The sequence below is a fragment of the Callorhinus ursinus genome, unplaced genomic scaffold (genome assembly GCF_003265705.2).
Source record: "Callorhinus ursinus isolate GAN/ISIS: 27379988/994484 unplaced genomic scaffold, GSC_fseal_2.0 scaffold9, whole genome shotgun sequence".
NCBI classification, from domain to species: Eukaryota; Metazoa; Chordata; class Mammalia; order Carnivora; family Otariidae; genus Callorhinus; species Callorhinus ursinus.
The window spans coordinates 50795565-50812751 of NW_027397071.1; the positions used below are offsets into that span (position 1 = coordinate 50795565).

The 17187-nt window shown below is 33.4% G+C and overlaps 2 protein-coding genes across 10 annotated transcripts in view; one reads left to right on the forward strand and one right to left on the reverse strand.

Annotated features, from left to right (window-relative positions):
- The window catches only part of DOCK7 (dedicator of cytokinesis 7), a 219826-nt gene that overhangs the window by 88806 nt on the left and 113833 nt on the right, over positions 1-17187 (forward strand). The gene's annotated exons all lie outside the window — the stretch shown is intronic.
- ANGPTL3 (angiopoietin like 3) lies at positions 1635-10792 on the reverse strand. The gene is made up of 7 exons (XM_025871753.2): positions 10274-10792; positions 9491-9601; positions 6427-6541; positions 5286-5399; positions 4321-4416; positions 2244-2510; positions 1635-1873 (listed from the first exon to the last, which is right to left on the reverse strand). The coding sequence occupies exons 1-7, from the start codon at positions 10766-10768 to the stop codon at positions 1689-1691; spliced, it is 1383 nt and encodes a 460-aa protein (XP_025727538.1). The 5' UTR covers positions 10769-10792; the 3' UTR covers positions 1635-1688.

Sequence of the window (17187 nt, forward strand, 5' to 3'; positions counted from 1 at the left end):
GCAATTGGTATATTAAATAATGCATTATTTTGTATTTGAAAGCTTCCAGGTGTTTTTGGAAAAATAGTCATTATGGTATTCTGGCTCTAAAAAGTCAATTTTGGCAGTTTGGCTGTGGTTTTAAAAGCTAAAACTTATTCTTTTGTACTTTATTGGAACAAGATATTTATGTAGGATCCACATAGATCATACATATTTAACATGTCATCTATGTAAAAAAACGACATTGAGTAATTTAAAATACATAATGCTGAATATTTTTTGACTAAGGTGAGTCACTATATAACTTAGGTACTATATTTAAAAACTAGATTTAATTCAAAATTTTATTTCTATTTGGTAGTTTCTTTAAAAAACTTATAAAAAAATAAATACTGTTAAGTGATATTTTTTATGATCAAAAGATTTGTATTTAGTAATCCTTGAGGGTTAGAATTCAAATTTTTAAAATTAGAAATAATATAATCATTCTTTTATTACATGTCATTAAAAAACTATAAGAATTTAAATTTCTATATTTTAAGGGAGTGAGTCTTTATTGAATTTGGAAACATACATACACATCTGTCAGGCTATTTAAACATTCAATAACTTGTTATGATTTTTACTTCTGTTTGACAACCTACACATAAGTATTAGACTCATACCATGTCCAGGGGGAATAAATTATTAAACTTGAGGCCGCAGATACTTTCATTCTCATTATATTCTGAGAAGGTCCCTTTAAAATTGTTTTCACAATATTAAGTGTTAAAATATATAAAAGTGTATAGATAAGTTAACAAATATGTTAAGATACAGTGATGCTTGATATTAAGGTCAATATGACCTAGTAATCATGATCTACTGTATTTGTTTAAGACAGTTAACCTCTTTTAACACAGTATTTTATCCTGCTTCATTTGACTTCATAAATAAAGCATACCAAACATTTATTTCAGATTGTTTGGTAGCAAAATGAAGCATCAGTTTAAAATTAGTATTAATAGATTTTCATATGTACTCTGAACTGACTGAATTTTAATTTTGAAATTAATAATATTGCAACATTTAGGAACTATTATCAGTCTTTTAGTTTATTCAAGTTCAGAATTTTAGCAAGAAAATTAATTTTTTAAGCTGAGCAAGTTATGAAATTAGGCTACATGATGACTTAAAAGTCCTTGTAAATTTTTTTTTTTTTTAAGATTTTATCCATTCATTTGACAGAGAGAGACACAGCGAGAGAGGGAACACAAGCAGGGGGAGTGGGAGAGGGAGAAGCAGGCCTCCCGCTGAGCAGGGAGCCTGATGCAGGGCTCGATCCCAGGACCCTGGGATCATGACCTGAGCTGAAGGCAGACGCTTAACGACTGAGCCACCCAGGCGCCTCAGTCCTTGTAAATTTTTTATTTAAAAAAATGACTTAATAATTCACCCATTGGGTAAAATTCAGATTGTGACTACATAAAATTGGTTCTCACATCACAAAACATATGAATAAATGATATCATAAGAATTTTGATTGGGAAAGATAAATGGTATTCTTTGAGGTGATTCGACGATGTGTTTACTTTTAACTTGATAGTGACTTTAAAAAGAATCTATTTCTGAAGGTTTCTGTTAGGGATTTAATACCAGATTCTTAAACCACAGTAACTTCAGATGAGTTTAATGTTTAATTTGTTGGCTTTTTAATTTGTCTCAGTTCATTCAGAGCTTTCTGAGTCTGTTGGATGGATCAACATTTTAGTTGATTTGACAGAGTATAACCTTCCATTTGGAGACTTCCAGCATATTCCTCTTCTCCTCTCTGGCTTAGTTTTTGCTCTTGGCTTGTTATATTTACCATTCAGGTTGTTTTCCCCACAAACATTGTGCCACCACCAGCCTCCTAAAGAAGATAGGGCATTTCATGAATACAAACTCATCTAGTTACTGTTACCACATTTCCCCATGAGTACATCTTCACTTCTTACAAATATGATAGTATTGTAATGCATAATGCATGTATCCCACTTTTAAATATTCTGTATAAGTCTTGTGTATATCACCCAAAATAAAATACGTGAGAAAGGTTGTAGGTAAAATATAAAGTTGAACTAGAATCAAATTAATAGTTATGTTAAGAGGTTTTTACCTCTAGAGAAAATGTTTATTTGGGATTCAGTTTTAAAAGAGTTGACATTGTAGGTATTAGCTAATACTTTTGGAAGATATTTCGTAGACATGAAAATGAAGTATTGATATTAGGAAAATGATACCTGAGTAACTTTCTGGACAGTTGACATGTCCTTTTGCCATGTGATCCCAAGTAGAAAACACCAAATCTTTGTGTTCCGGGAGTGCATTGGGGACGTTGCCACTAATTTCAACTAGATGTAATGTATAGTTGGTTTCATGACTTCCCAAGTGAAAGGAGTATTCGATATAATGCTTGTTGTTGTCCCAGTCTTCTAGTTCAATTCGTAAAATGTAATTAGATTGCTTTACTATGGAGTATATCTTCTCTAGACCCAACCAAAATTCTCCTGAAAAGAAAGTAAAAATCTGCGGGTTGTTAACTGCAGATTAGGTACCAACAGGTTTTTTTTTTTTTGGATATTTGTTTTTTTATTGGTGTAAGTCAGTGAGTTGTTTTAGCCTAGAATCCCTTGGATATTTATTTTTAGCCTAGAATCCCTTGGTTATTCACTTGAGAGAGCGAGAATGAGAGAGAGAGAGAGAGAGAGAGAGAGTACATGAGAGGGGGGAGGGTTAGAGGGAGAAGCAGCCTCCTCGCTGAGCAGGGAGCCCGATGCGGGACTCGATCCAGGGACTCCAGGATCATGACCTGAGCTGAAGGCAGTTGCTTAACCAACTGAGCCACCCAGGCGCTCCGAATCCCTTGGTTATTTTAGAGTCTCTTAAAATGTTTCTTTTTAAAACAATTTTATTGAAGATAGTGAAATGTACAAAAAATGTTAAAAATATTAATAAGCCTGCCCTAAAGTATGATTATCATTTTTTTGAGACATATTTCATGGGTGAAACATATTAGGCAATTATAGATATTTTAGATCTGGTCATTGGTAAAATTTATCTCATTTCTAGGTCCTTATGTGTACTGGCTTTACTATCAGGAATTTATTAATACCCATATACTATCGAACGGTTTGTTAAGTATTTGTACTATTACATCCAGTATTACTTGGATGATAATAGTGTCATTTTCTTCAAATATAGTCTTGGCCTTTGATATTTGCTTGATATGTTTTCTTTGTAGAAAAATAAGGGAATAAATTTTTTAGACATTTTAAATTAAAAAACATAATTCTTAATAACTTCTCTTTAATCTTAAAAATTATTTTTGGAATTAAAAACAACATAAATACAAATAGATTTCTTTTTAATTATCACAATCCTTTCTATTAAAGTGTTTAAGGATAAAAGTCAAACTTTTATTGCTATTGAATTAGATGACATTTTTAGGGATTTCAAGTACAAATGTCTTATTTTCTTGTAGAAATAAATGAGTATTCTGGATTTAACAGCCTTTTATTTTAGAGTTACACTAACTCTTATTAGAAGATTTGGAACTGCAAAACATATCACCAAATATACCTTTTAGTTAGGGAATTAACTAGTAGTTTGAATATAAAATTTTTTAAATGATCAAATAGTACTGTTTAATAAAAAATTTGATAAAATAATGGATGTTTTCCTGTTTATAAATGAGTACTTATATTTGTGAATTTTTATAATGTGCCTTTTGGATTTTTAAACCTCTGTTATTTATTTTTGTTTTGCTTATTTTGTGATTAAAATATAATAATTGTACTGAGTTAACTCATTTATTTTAAATTACATTTTCTATAGCATACATTTATAATATTTAAACAGCTGAGATTTAAACATTTTGTACTGTACCTCTGACAGTTTCCTTGTTCCTTCCACCTTCGAAATAATTAATATTAAAAATGTTAAAAAAGAAGTAGAGTGACCAGTGATAAGGATGGTTTCTTCATAGCTCATTCATAGCATTTACCACTTATCAGAGCACATAGCATTTAATCATAATTATCTTTAATAATTATAATTATGATAATTAGAAGCCATCAAATTAAATTGTGATACATATACTTAAGAATGGACATGAAATTGTGATTAAGTATAATTCAAATAGATGCTTGTAATAACTGTAAATTACTAACAGTTATATAATTATTAGTTAATAAATTCTAAGAAGGCTGGGCCTATTCCTCTTTCATTGTTGCATTCCTAATGCCCAATCCAAAATAGATTCCCAGTAAATATTTTTAAGTTAACAAGTGAATGAATGAATGAATGAAGTCACCTTACCATCAAGTCTCCCAAAACCATATCTGTAGTTTTCCCAGGTTTTATTGAAGTTTTGTGATCCATCTGTTCGGTGTTGAATTAATGTCCATGAACTATCTGAATATAATGAACAAAATTGTGTATTTTAAGTAGATTGACGCTGACAGATGTAACAAAATACTGTTTTTGTTTTTTTTTAAAGGTTTATTTATTTGAGAGGGGAAGAGAAAGGGAGAGAGCACAAGCTGGGGATGGGTTAGATGGAGACGGGGGGAGACAGAGAGAGAAAGCAAGAGAGAAGCAAGCTCCTTGCTGAACAGATTGCCCAACATGAAGCTTTGGGATCATGACCTGAGCCGGAGGCATATGCTTAACCTACTGAACCACCCAGGTGCCCCAAAATACTGTTTTCTTGTTTTTATTTTATTTTATTTTAAAGATTTTATTTATTTGAGAGAGAACGACAGAGAGTGACAGACATAGCACAAGCAGGGAGGAGAGGGAGAAGCAGACTCCCTGCTGAGCAGGGAGCTGATGCAGGGCTCAATCCCTGGACCCCAGGATTGTGACCCGAGCCAAAGGCAGATGCTTAACTGACTGAGCCACCCAGGTGCCCCTTGTTTTGATTTTAATTGGTGGTTGTGTAATGTCATTAATATCATATGGTAATACCATTTTTATTATACCATATTTATTATGGTCCCAAGAAGTTAAATAAAGGGCAACTAATGAATCTATCTTAATAAACTTGTTAACAATAATAATTTCAGATTACTTTCTGGGAAAAGATGGAGAATATTGAGTAACTGCATGAGTAAATACAAAAATAAACAAGGCAAATATAAGTACTAGAGCTATGCAACTACTCCTGTTACTTATATTTCATTTACATATATTTAGAACAAAGATAATAGGATTAGTCTTACTAATAGGTAGTCAATAACCTGAGCTAATTACAGTCCATTTTCTCTTCAGGCTGGTTTTACCTGATTTAACATCACAGTAGACATTAAAAACTTGAGAGTTGCTGGGTCTGATGGAATAGATGCCCCTTGTACGTTCACCTCTGTTATAAATGGTGGTACAATTAGCAGGAATGTCTAGAATCAAGAGAGTGTTATTACATAAGAGATAGTAATAGGAATGGTATCTTTAGAGCTTGAGCTTTTACTTGACATTTTATGGATTTGTGGTGAATGTAGCCCTTAGCCTTTTTAGTAATATATTACCAAGAAAGTACTTTATACTGAAGCAGATTTATTAGATGGCATGTTATGCAAACAATATTAAAATAATTATTATTAAACTGATTTGTTTTTAGGAAAAGTGACAAAATGAGAATTTTAGACACATATTTTTGCTAGATATAGGAAGAATATAAATGTAATGCCACATATGAGACATTATTATAGTGCTTGGTGTGCATAGCACTTAATAGGTGTATGTGGAAAGAGTAAACATACAAGAAGGAAACTTACAGAGACCTTTTGTGTGTGTGTGTGTGTGTGAGAATTACATATAAGTAAATGTATTTTGAAAGTATTATTTTGTGAATATTCAATTGGGAATGGAGACTTTGTTCTTTCATCTTTGTGGTTCTTTTTTAAATGAAAATTTTCAACAGGAAAGTAGAAACATTAGAGAGAACTTCATAGTCTTTCCATCTGTATTCAGTAATTGTTAATCTTTTGCCATTTTTGCTTCATAAGTATACATGTATACAAATATGTATCTTGCTGTGCTATTTGAAAGTAATTTCCAGACATTATGACCTTAACCCCTTGAATATTTCAGCTTGTATCTCTTAAACATGAGATTATTTTCATACATAACTATACCATTATTATATCTAAGAAAATTTAAAATAATGTCATATTTAATATCCAGTCTACATCTATATTTTCCTGATTGTCTTAAGAATGTGTTTTATATGGTTAAAACAAACAAACAAACAAACCTGTCAGGATCCAATTTAGGTTGACACATTGTATTTGGTGGATTTGTCTCTTTACTCTCTTATAGTTTAAGAACAGGCCCTGAGAATAGCAATTTTTGATGGGAATGCCTAAGATAGAAAAATTTGATGATAAAATACCTTCAAGAAAGAAACCCAACAAATTAACTTACCATCATGTTCTACATTGTTTGTTTCATTCAAGTGAAGAAAGAGGGTAGTTCTTGGTGCTCTTGGTTTAGAAGAAAGAGAATTTTCTGTGGATTCTTGAATACCAGTTCTTCTTAGCTGATGAAAGAATATAAATCTTTTAAAAATGGTACTGAATATACAGTTAGGGGAATCTGAGGGAGGATGTTAAAAGTACAACTTGTAGGGGCACCTGGGTGGCTCAGTCATTAAGCGTCTGCCTTCGGCTCAGGTCATGATCCCAGGGTCCTGGGATCGAGCCCCACATCGGGCTCCCTGCTCAGTGGGAAGCCTTTTTCTCCCTCTCCCACTCCCCCTGCTTGTGTTCCCTCTCTTGCTGTGTCTCTGTCAAATGAATAAATAAAATCTTAGAAAAAAAAAAAAGTACAGCTTGTATACATCTTTAAGTTCATAATAATGTTATTGCTTTTGATGTTAAAACAGTTAAGCAGTGACATACAGATTATACACATAACCTGTTCTCAAAATACTTAATCAAGCACATTATTTAATGAGTTAAAAAAACTAGAGAAAGAAAGAGAGCAAAGCACAAATCAGAAATTGGTCAAAAAAGAGTAAGACCAAAGGTAAAGACTGCTTATTAGCATTTTTTAATATGTTCTGTTCATTTATATGAGTAGAATATCTATTCTATTCATCAACAGGCAGATTTTAAGCTTAATAATTCTCAGTTGTAGGCCTTATTGATTGAGTTTCAGACCTGCCTTAAAGACCCAGCACATAATTTGAAAAAGGCTGCTTTCTTTCTTTTTTTTTTTTAAAGATTTTATTTATTTATTTGAGAGAGAGAGAATGAGAGATAGAGAGCACAAGAGGGAAGAGGGTCAGAGGGAGAAGCAGATTCCCTGCTGAGCAGGGAGCTCGATGTGGGACTCGATCCTGGGACTCCAGGATCATGACCTGAGCCGAAGGCAGTCACTTAACCAACTGAGCCACCCAGGCGCCCTCTTTTTTTTTTTTTTTTTTAAAGGCTGCTTTCTTAATAGTTTTCTGGAATGTAAACATACCTGCAAAAGTAACAAATTGGCAGGCTTATTTGCTTACTTTCAATGCATTCAGTATTTCATTGCAAGTTTTAGCAATGTTTAGCAATAACAATTTATTTTTATGCAAAATGTGCTGGGTTTGCAATTTATTGACTGATAGCTTATTGATGGCCTAAGAAAAACAGATTATGTAGTATCTTAATAGTGTTTTTTGATGTCGGCATTTCCTGTGACCTTACTCATAAGGATCTGTTGCAGAGTTCATTTTCTGGATATTAGCCTTTTCTTTGAGGTAACTGTATGATGTTAAAGACACTTAACTTACAGAGTTTCAAGATTATTACTTGAAATTTGAGGAACGTGGGTCAGATGATCTGAGGCTTCTTTTAACTCAGATATTCATTGTTTTGAATTCTTCAGACATTTTATTATTAGAAAGAATGTATATCATTTGATAATAGTGACATTTTGTTTTGTGAGTAGGCTCACTTAACCATAATAAAAGATATAAGAAAAAAGAATTTAGAAAAATAATGTAATGAGGAAGTTATGTAAATCAAAACTAATTGGCAAAAACCCCTTTTGGATAATTAGCAAAAATAAGAAAATAACCTACTAAACTATCATTCATAATTAGCAAAAAATAACCTGAAATTATGAGTTATAAAATTTCTGAAACATATAACGATATGTTTGTATAGTGGAAATTGTTTTATAATTCTTGGCAACTATTTTTTTACAAGTCTCTCCAAATTTGTATTATTTTTGGAACCCTCTGGAGTGCCTGTTTCATAGTATTAGTAATTAATATTTTTGAAATGCTGGTTCTCACATAGCTTTATTCTAAATAGGTATCTCCCTCACCTACATTGGTAGATTATTTATAGGTTACATTGTAGATTAATTATACTGTTGGATATTGAACTTTAATTATCAGGTACACAGTTTCTAATATTACTAATAGCAAGCTTTTATTTACTTCTTTGTGTTGAATATGATACTAACTTTATTAATTCAACATATATTTATTGAATTCCTAATATGTCTCAGACAATATTCTATATTCCAGGGCAACAGCAATGAAAAAATGAGGAAAATCCCTGTTCTTATGGAGTTTACATTCTAGTGAGGGGACAGACAAATAACTAAAATATACATATTATGTGAAATAGAGATAAGTGTAAAGGAAAAAAGGAGAGTGATGAAGGAGGTAACGGGTTTTAAGTATGGGTTTGGGAATTGTAATTTTTGATTAAGTGACCTAGTAAGACTTCACTGAGAATTTTATACTTAACAAAGACCTAAAGGAAATGAGAGTGGGCCAGGCAGATCCCAGGGAGAAGAGCATTCTTCCCCTGGATGATAGAGGGAACAAGGGCAAAGGCCCTGAGACAGCAGCATGTTTGATGTGTAACTGGGAAGAGTTACCCCAGTGTGACTAGAGTTGCGGAGATGAAGTCAGAGATAAGAGTCATCTGGGGTCTTATGGGCCACTGGAAGTGAGATGGTAAGCCATTGTATGGTTTTGAGCCAAGAGAGACATGATCTAATTTTGACTTTAAAAAAAAATTTTTTTTTTTAAAAGATTTATTTATTTGAGAGAGAGCATGAGCAGGGGGAGGGGCCAAGGGAGCCTGACCCTGAGCCAAAGTCAGACGCTTAACTGACTAAGCTACCTGGGCACCCCTAATTTTGAGTTTTGATAGAATCATATCAAAGATATACTTTACATGAGTTAATTCTTTTTTTTTCTAACGACACTCCGATAAGATAGGTTCTATTATTTTCTTGATAGAGTAAGTGAGGAAACTGAGAGACAGAAGGGTTAAGTAATTTATTCAAGGTCACAAAAGTTTTAGAGCCAAGATTCAAACCCAGGTAGTTTCTTAGCTTCACAGTCTACAGTCTTAACAATCATGCTGATGTAATCTGTTTACTCATTATCCAACTATAAGTTTTAAAAATAAATTTAGGGTCTAATGTTTTCATAAACCTAGATTTTATATAAAAGATTGGATATACCATTAAAATATTGACTTACCTGGTTTTCTATTTCTTTTATTTGACTATGCTGTTGGTTTAATTGTCTATATTGTTCCTCCACAGTCTGTAGAAGGTCTTTGATGCTATTATCTTGCTGTTCTACAAAAGTCTGGACATAGGTTGTAGGGTGGTTAGAAGTTTATCTTTCTTATTTCTTTTTTCTTTCTCTTGTTAAATTAGACTTTTTTATTTTTTATAACACAATCTAAATTTTTAAAACTAATATTGGATTAGATAACTGAATATTGGCAACATTTTTCTCTTATATGCTTCTTTGAAATCCTTTTGTTTTTATGTTTTAAAATGTACCATCTCTAAAACCTAATTTCCTGAACTTCAAAGTACTTCAGTTAAATGGAAAAAAAAAACAACCAGTATTTTAACAGGACTTAATCTTTTACCATTTACTTATTACATTTATCCGTTTTATTTTTACTTCATTTTTTTGTTTTTATCCATTTTAAACATGGGAGGATAGTTTCAAATTATATTCTTTAACTTTACTTGCCTCCAGTAATTTGCAATACTGTAATAATTTAGTGTTCTAATTGGTTTGTCATTTTTATCTGAAATGTAAAGTTCAGTTGTTTTTAGATATAATGTTAGGGAATCAGAAAAACCAACTTGAAATTATAATGGGAAATTTTATTTCCTAGAGGCTTTTTTTCCTTGAGAAAAGTACAGTATTTCAATGATTCAACAAAGTAGCATGTTTTAAAATATTTTTTAAGAAGATCCACATTGGAAACATAATCATGAACCCTCTTTGATTTCTACTTACTTTAAGTGAAGTTACTTCTGGATGTTCCTGAATTTCAGGTTGATTTTTAATTAAATTGGTTAATTGCTTCTCCAAATATCTCACTTTTTGTTGAAGTAGAATTTTTTCTTCTAGGAGGCTTTCAAGTTTTGAGTTGAGTTCAAGTGACATATTCTTCACTTCTTCATTCTTGACTTGCAGTTTGGATGTAGTTCTTCTAAGTTCCTTTTCTTCTTCTTTGATTTCATTGGTTTGCAGTGATAGGTCATAAAAAGACTGATCAAATATATTGAGTTTTTGAAATATATCATTAATTTGGCCCTTAGTTTTATGGACAAAATCTTTAAGACCATGTCCTAACTGAAGGAGGCCATTGGCTAAAATTTTTACATCATCTAACATAGCAAATCTTGATTTTGGCTCTGGAGACATAGAATCATATGATGAATAGTCCTGGTCAGTTTTGGAAGAAATAACTAGAGGAATGATAAAAAGAAAGAGCTTAATTGTGTGCATTTTTATCCTAATTATTCAACTAATTTTCTCCTGTAAGCAGACCTAGACTTCGCAACCCCAGATATACCACGATTTGCCACATGAGCGGTAAGATTGGCAGGCGAATATAGTTAATCATTAAGCTGTGTAAAGTTGTACGAATGTAACCTTCTACATTGAGTTAGATCAGTGCTAAATGAAATCAAAGAAGTGAGCAATTAACTTATTAGGTCATTTTAAGTTGTTAATGTATTTAATTTTGCAGTGTTAGAAACTCCAGTTTCAGGGTTGCAAGAGCTACCTGTTTTTTTGTTTTTTTTTTTAAAGATTTTATTTATTTATTTGACAGAGAGAGACAAAGCGAGAGGAGAAGCCCAAGCAGGGGGAGTGGGAGAGGGAGAAGCAGGCTTCCTGCTGAGGAAGGAGCCCAATGCGATGTGGGGCTCAATCCCAGGACCCTGGGATCATGACCTGAGCCGAAGGCAGACGCTTAACGACTGAGCCACCCAGGCACCCTGAGCTACCTGTTTTTGAAAGCTTATATTAATTTCTTTTTTTAAAAGAGATTTACAATAGACAAACTCTTTTGATTGGTAAATTCACATTAAGGTTAAGGAAAGTTAATGAATTAAGTATGTATTTCCCAAATTGTATTTTAGTTATTTGGACACAGCAGCCTATTCCCAGAAATGGGTTCTCTGTGAAGCCAGCTACCACTTCTTCAAGTGGCATTAATGGCTCTCAAGCCTGCCTTCTCCTGCTACTTTGTATAAATTAACATATGATTATGTATTCCTTATTACTTGTCACTGTAATTGTTGGTATGTCTTTTTGCTTCAGATGATCTTTCCTAACCATATTTGTATATTCTCACAAAATCTCATACAAGGTATCTCACTCCCTTTCTCTATTATATACATTCTGCGTTTATGTTCTAACCTCTTTTCCATGTGCCCACTGAAAGACCAATAGATTAGGTGATCTTCTAAAGTCAGACTAGAATTACATACTTCCAATGTTTGAGACAATTTACCTGTTACAAGTTTTTCTGAATTTTGTGAGCTTGGTAACAATTTTGGTAATATAAACTTAACAAAACCAACAAATTAATAGTATGTTCAAAAATAAATGTTCTCCTTTGCTTCTAACTTAGTGTTAAAAGTGAAAATACTAAATGCTTCAGTTAAATTATAGCTGATTATAATTTTTTTAAGAGAGAGAGTGTGCATGCGCTTGCACAAGTAGGATGGGGAGGGGCAGAGGAAGAGCGAGAGAATCTTAAGCAGGCTCCACACCCAGCGCAGAGCCCCATACAAGGCTGGATCTCACAACCCTGATGGGAGCCCTGATGACCTGAGTGGAAATCAAGAGTCCGACACTTAATTGAATGAGTCACCCAGGTGCCCCTGATTATCCTTCTTGAGTGCTCATTGAGAACTTTTTGAGAAAATAATAAGTTCTTTAAAATGCCTTATCTTGATAAATTAATATATAATTGTTAAAAGAGTGTGGGTTCTGGAATCAGACTGTCATGTATGTCCAACAGCCAGCTCTAGCTGTCTGGCCTTGGACAAGAAACCTAACCTCCGCCTGCCCCAGCCTTCTCATCTGTAAGGTGGGGTATAGTACATACTTAATAGGGTTATGAGAATTAAATGATATGTGTAAAGCACTTAGAACAGTGTCTGGCAAATAGGAAGTACTCAAAATGTTAGTTGTTATATCACATGTAAACAACCTTTGAACCAGTGTATGTGTGTTTAATTAGGCCTATCTGAAAAAAATTTTTAAAGTTAATGGCTTTTTTGCAAAGTGGAAAGCTTTAACATAATGAATATTAGTTTAAATTGTGAATTGTCAAGCAAAACTATAAAATGAGCCATTTCCAAATTTCTATGCTTAGAAATGCCTCCTCGTGGTATACAATAGAGACCCTTTCCTTTGATGATTTAGGAGTAAGGGCTTTCAGATGTAATAGCTGCAGTCAGGTAGTATACCATAGTGGTTTTGAGTATGATTCTGGAGAGAGGCAGGCTGACTTGGAATCCTGGCTGTCCTGTTCTTCAGCTCTGTATCTCTTGGTCAAATTATTTGGCTTTTCCGTACCTCCATTTTCTTGTCTGTCAAGTGAAGGTAATACCTACTTTATAGGATTGTATGAAGATTAAGAATTAAAATTTTTAAAGCACAGAACACTATCTGGTGTAAAGTAAATACTCATAATATTATATATTAGTTACTTGTTGGTAATTAGAACTAATTAATGCATTTATGCCCATACTGTAATATTTTATTGATGAATATTATCTAATAATAAGATGATGTTGAGAAATTTTGCTAAAATTTAGGTTTTCTGCATTTTGGTCTCGGATCTTGGTAGATAGAAGGAATTATATCTTTTGTTTAGCCTGTGTATACCTTGTTTTAAAGTGTTTAATAGAGAACCATATAAATATTTCTCTTTGTAAGAGAAATAAAGAATCCAAGTAAAAAAAAAGATATAAATACTTCCACTAATAAAGAAGAAAAATAAAAAAGTTTCTTATTTTTCATTTTCATCTTACCCTCACCAGTGTTAAAGTATATGTAGAACTAGTGAAGAAACTTGAATTTTATCCTTTTTTAAAGGAAAAAGTTAGTGTTGTGATCATTGGTCATGAGGGCATATTTCAAAACTTCTCTTAACTAAACTGTCTACTTTTCTGGCTTAAAACTATCAACCCTGATGTTTCATCCACCTTCTAGTTGAGGGGAAATTGAGATCAGCCAGCTTCTCTCTGTTGCACTATAAGCAGTTTATGGGCAAGATCTATAACTTTTTAATTTGTATCCCTTATAGTACTTTATTTAGTAAAATGCCTTATATGTTTGAGAAACAATATAAATGAATGAAAAAGAGAATGATAAAGTCATAACATGGGAGTTTTCCAGGTACAAAATTTGCATATAGTAGATGTTCAACCTGTTTTGATATAGGAGGCTCTTTTTAGAGAAAGGAATTTGAAAAGTTTTTTGAATTTGCCCCTTCCAGTGCATGAAAGTAACTGGACACTAATACAAAGACGGGCTATGTGAAGGAATTTCCTTCCATTTTGGTTACTGTACTAGAATATTAACAGTTTCTGCACAATTTACATAATTCCTTACATGTGACACTAACAGATTAAAGGCAATGGTCACATATTCTTGGTTTATATTATGTCATCTCTGGGTGGAAATATCTGGATAATTTTTTTTTCTTGTATTAGTTTGACATGTTACTGAATATACTTAAAGTAAAGAAATTGCCTATTCACGAGCTGTAGAAGAGTACCAACATGGGGAGTGTAATAAAAATAGTAATTTTATAAGTGATTTTACATCTGCCTTTTAATGCCTCCTTTCTGAGTACACATTGTCAAAGGCAGAATCTAAGCTTTGCTTGAACTTGTGCCTATTTAAATAGAACCCTAATCAAACATAACCAGTAATGTTATGAAAGTTTAAATATTTTTATGCCAAAGAAAATAAGAAACTAAAAGTTGGGCCCTAATGTAAGCATTTCTAGTTTCTAAGAACTAATATACAAAGCTTTTTAGCTACATAGAGTTTTAAGACATTTAGAAGTCTTGTTTAAGTTTCAAGCAAAGCAAAGTCCTTTGTCCTCCCCCAGGTTGTGCAATCTTCCGGAGATGTGACTTCCAAATAAAACACAAGGCATTTGGATCTTTTGAATGTAGTATCCCTTTTAATTTCTTCCTTTTAAAAATGTGATTTGTTTTTGATTTAATGTTTGGTAGAAAGATTCTGAAAGTAACTGCATGAGAAAAACCCATTTATAAATAGAAATGTATTAACTAAAGTGAAGAATAATGCCCGATTAATACATTTGCTTCCCTGTCCTCCCTTTTTTTTTGAATCAAAAGCAGGGTTTATTTTTCTACCAAATCCCTAATCCATGTTCCAGCCAATGGATGAGGGGTAAATCAAGCCTCACATAGACTCTTGGTAAAAACAATTGTAACTTTCTACAGGAAAAAGTTTTTTTTTTTTTTTAAAGTTCCTAGGCATTTGAGAGCAGGTGAAAAAATTTCCCATATTAAAGGGTCTGTGCTTTCTTAGGTATTCCAACATTCCTGCCCTGCTGCCTCTTCTGTGCAGAGGAGTGGGGCCAGTCCGTGGCTGCCCTCACAGGCCAACCTCCACGTCTCTCATGGTCTGCGAACCTAGAACCACGGCAGGATTTCAGGGCGCAATGCCCCAAGAAGAGCTGAAAAGATCAGAATTCAATTCTCCAAACTTGCTCTAAGTGCCTGCTATTTGCTGGGCACAGGCTAGGCACTGGGCAGTGATTCTGCTGGTTCTGAGAAACTGTCTGGAACACTGTCCAATGGAAATACAATATGAGCTATATATGTGAAAAAAAGTAAAAAGTAACAAGTGAAATTCATTTTAATAGTACATTTTATTTAATCCAGGATATCAAAAATTACTTCAATGTGTGATCAACATAAAAACATTAATTATATATTTTATATTCTTTTTTCATACTAAATCTTCCAAATCTGGTGTGTTTTTATACTTTCAGCATATCTCAATTAGAATAGGCACACATCAAGTGCTTAGTAGTCTCATGAGACTATTTTATTGGACAATGCAGATCTAGAAGATGAGTGACCTTTGAAGTAATTATTTGTATCTTACTTTTTTCCCCATGTTAACTATTAATAAATATTAAATTTTTATGCTGAAAGTACTTATTGTGGAAACCCAGATATTTCTGAAACTTGTAAAAGATAAAAATCCTAGGGGCACCTGGGTGGCTCAGTCGGTTAAGCTACCAGCTGTTGATTTCAGCTGGGGTTATGATCTCAGGGTGGTGGGATCGGGCCCCACAGGGAGCCCCATGTGGGGCTTTGTACTTATTGGGGAGTCTGTTGAGATTCTCTCTCTGCCCCTCGCCCCCCACTCACACTCCTGCTCTCTTTCTCTAAATAAGTAAATAAATAAACAAACAAAATCTTAAAAAAACTGACTCTTCACCATTAATATTTTGTGGTCTGTCATACCAGATCCCTTGGGTGAGTAACTCCACATAATTTCTCATGTCAGATTATCCTTCAGAAGCATAGTGCCAGTTTACAACCCTGCCAAGAGTAACGAGAGTTCCTCTTTTCCCATGAATTTTTACCAATGCTTAGAATGAGAAAAACAAAAAATATCAATAAATCCTTTTTTAAACTATTTATTTATCTGTTTTAGAGAAAGAGTGCATGCACGTGTGTGTGCAGGGGTGGGGCACGGGCAGAGGGAGAGAGAGAATTTCAAGCAGACTCCTGCTGAGTGCAGAGCTTGAGGCAGGGCTTTATCCCACAACCCAGAAATCATGACCTGAGCCAAAACTAGGAGTCTGATGCTTAAGCGTCTGAGCCACCCAGGTGCCCCCTCAATATCAATAAATCTAATAGGCAAATATGTCTAGTTTATTTTTCTGGGCATCTATTTTGCTGTCTTTATGAATTACCAAGGTATTATGTAAGTTCCTCTGTCCAAACTCCTCCCTCCCTTTTATGATTGTTTCTTTTTTTTTTTTAAGATTTTATTTATTTATTTGACAGAGAGAGAAACAGCAAGAGAGGGAACACAAGCAGGGGGAGTGGGAGAGGGAGAAGCAGGCTTCCCGCGGAGCAGAGAGCCCGATGTGGGGCTCAATCCCAGGACCCTAGGATCATGACCTGAGCTGAAGGCAGACGCTTAACGACTGAGCCACCCAGGCGCCCCTTGATTGTTTCTTTCTGACTAATTGTAGGAATTACTTACATATTATGGATACTAACTCTTTATTTTGTATGTAACAAATAGTGTTTTTTCAATTTGTCATTTGTCTTCTGCTTATGTTTATGGTAATACCTGCTCTGCAGAGTCTTAAAAATTTGTCTTTTATAATTTATGCGTCTCATGCTCAGAAATGCCTTTCTCACCTATAAAATATCGTGTCTTTAAAGCTTTTCTAGTGCTTTTATGGCTTTATTTTTATTATTTAAGCCTTTGATTATTTTGGAATTTAATTTGTGGAGGGGGTGAAGTATGTATTCATCTTTTTTCCCTGATTGACTAAATGCTATCTCAACACTTCATTAATCTACCTTCTCACTGCTGATTTGCAGTTGTTCTGAAGTATTATAAATGCAAGTTAAAGACTTACTAGGTTTATGTGGGAATTTATTAGTGGAGTTAGTAGTCAAATGGAAAAGAATCTGGCTTCAGTTTTATTCCTTTTACCTTCAGAAACAAGTTGAATTTAAAACTGGTTTATATTGGAAATCAAGCATAGCTTATAGATAATGTTTAATTAATTTCCATTTAATCTGGAATCCAAACTCTCAGAAGTATTAAGTAACTAAATAGTGTGCATTCTGTATTATTCACTAATTCATTCAATATGAGGCACTGTTTTAGGC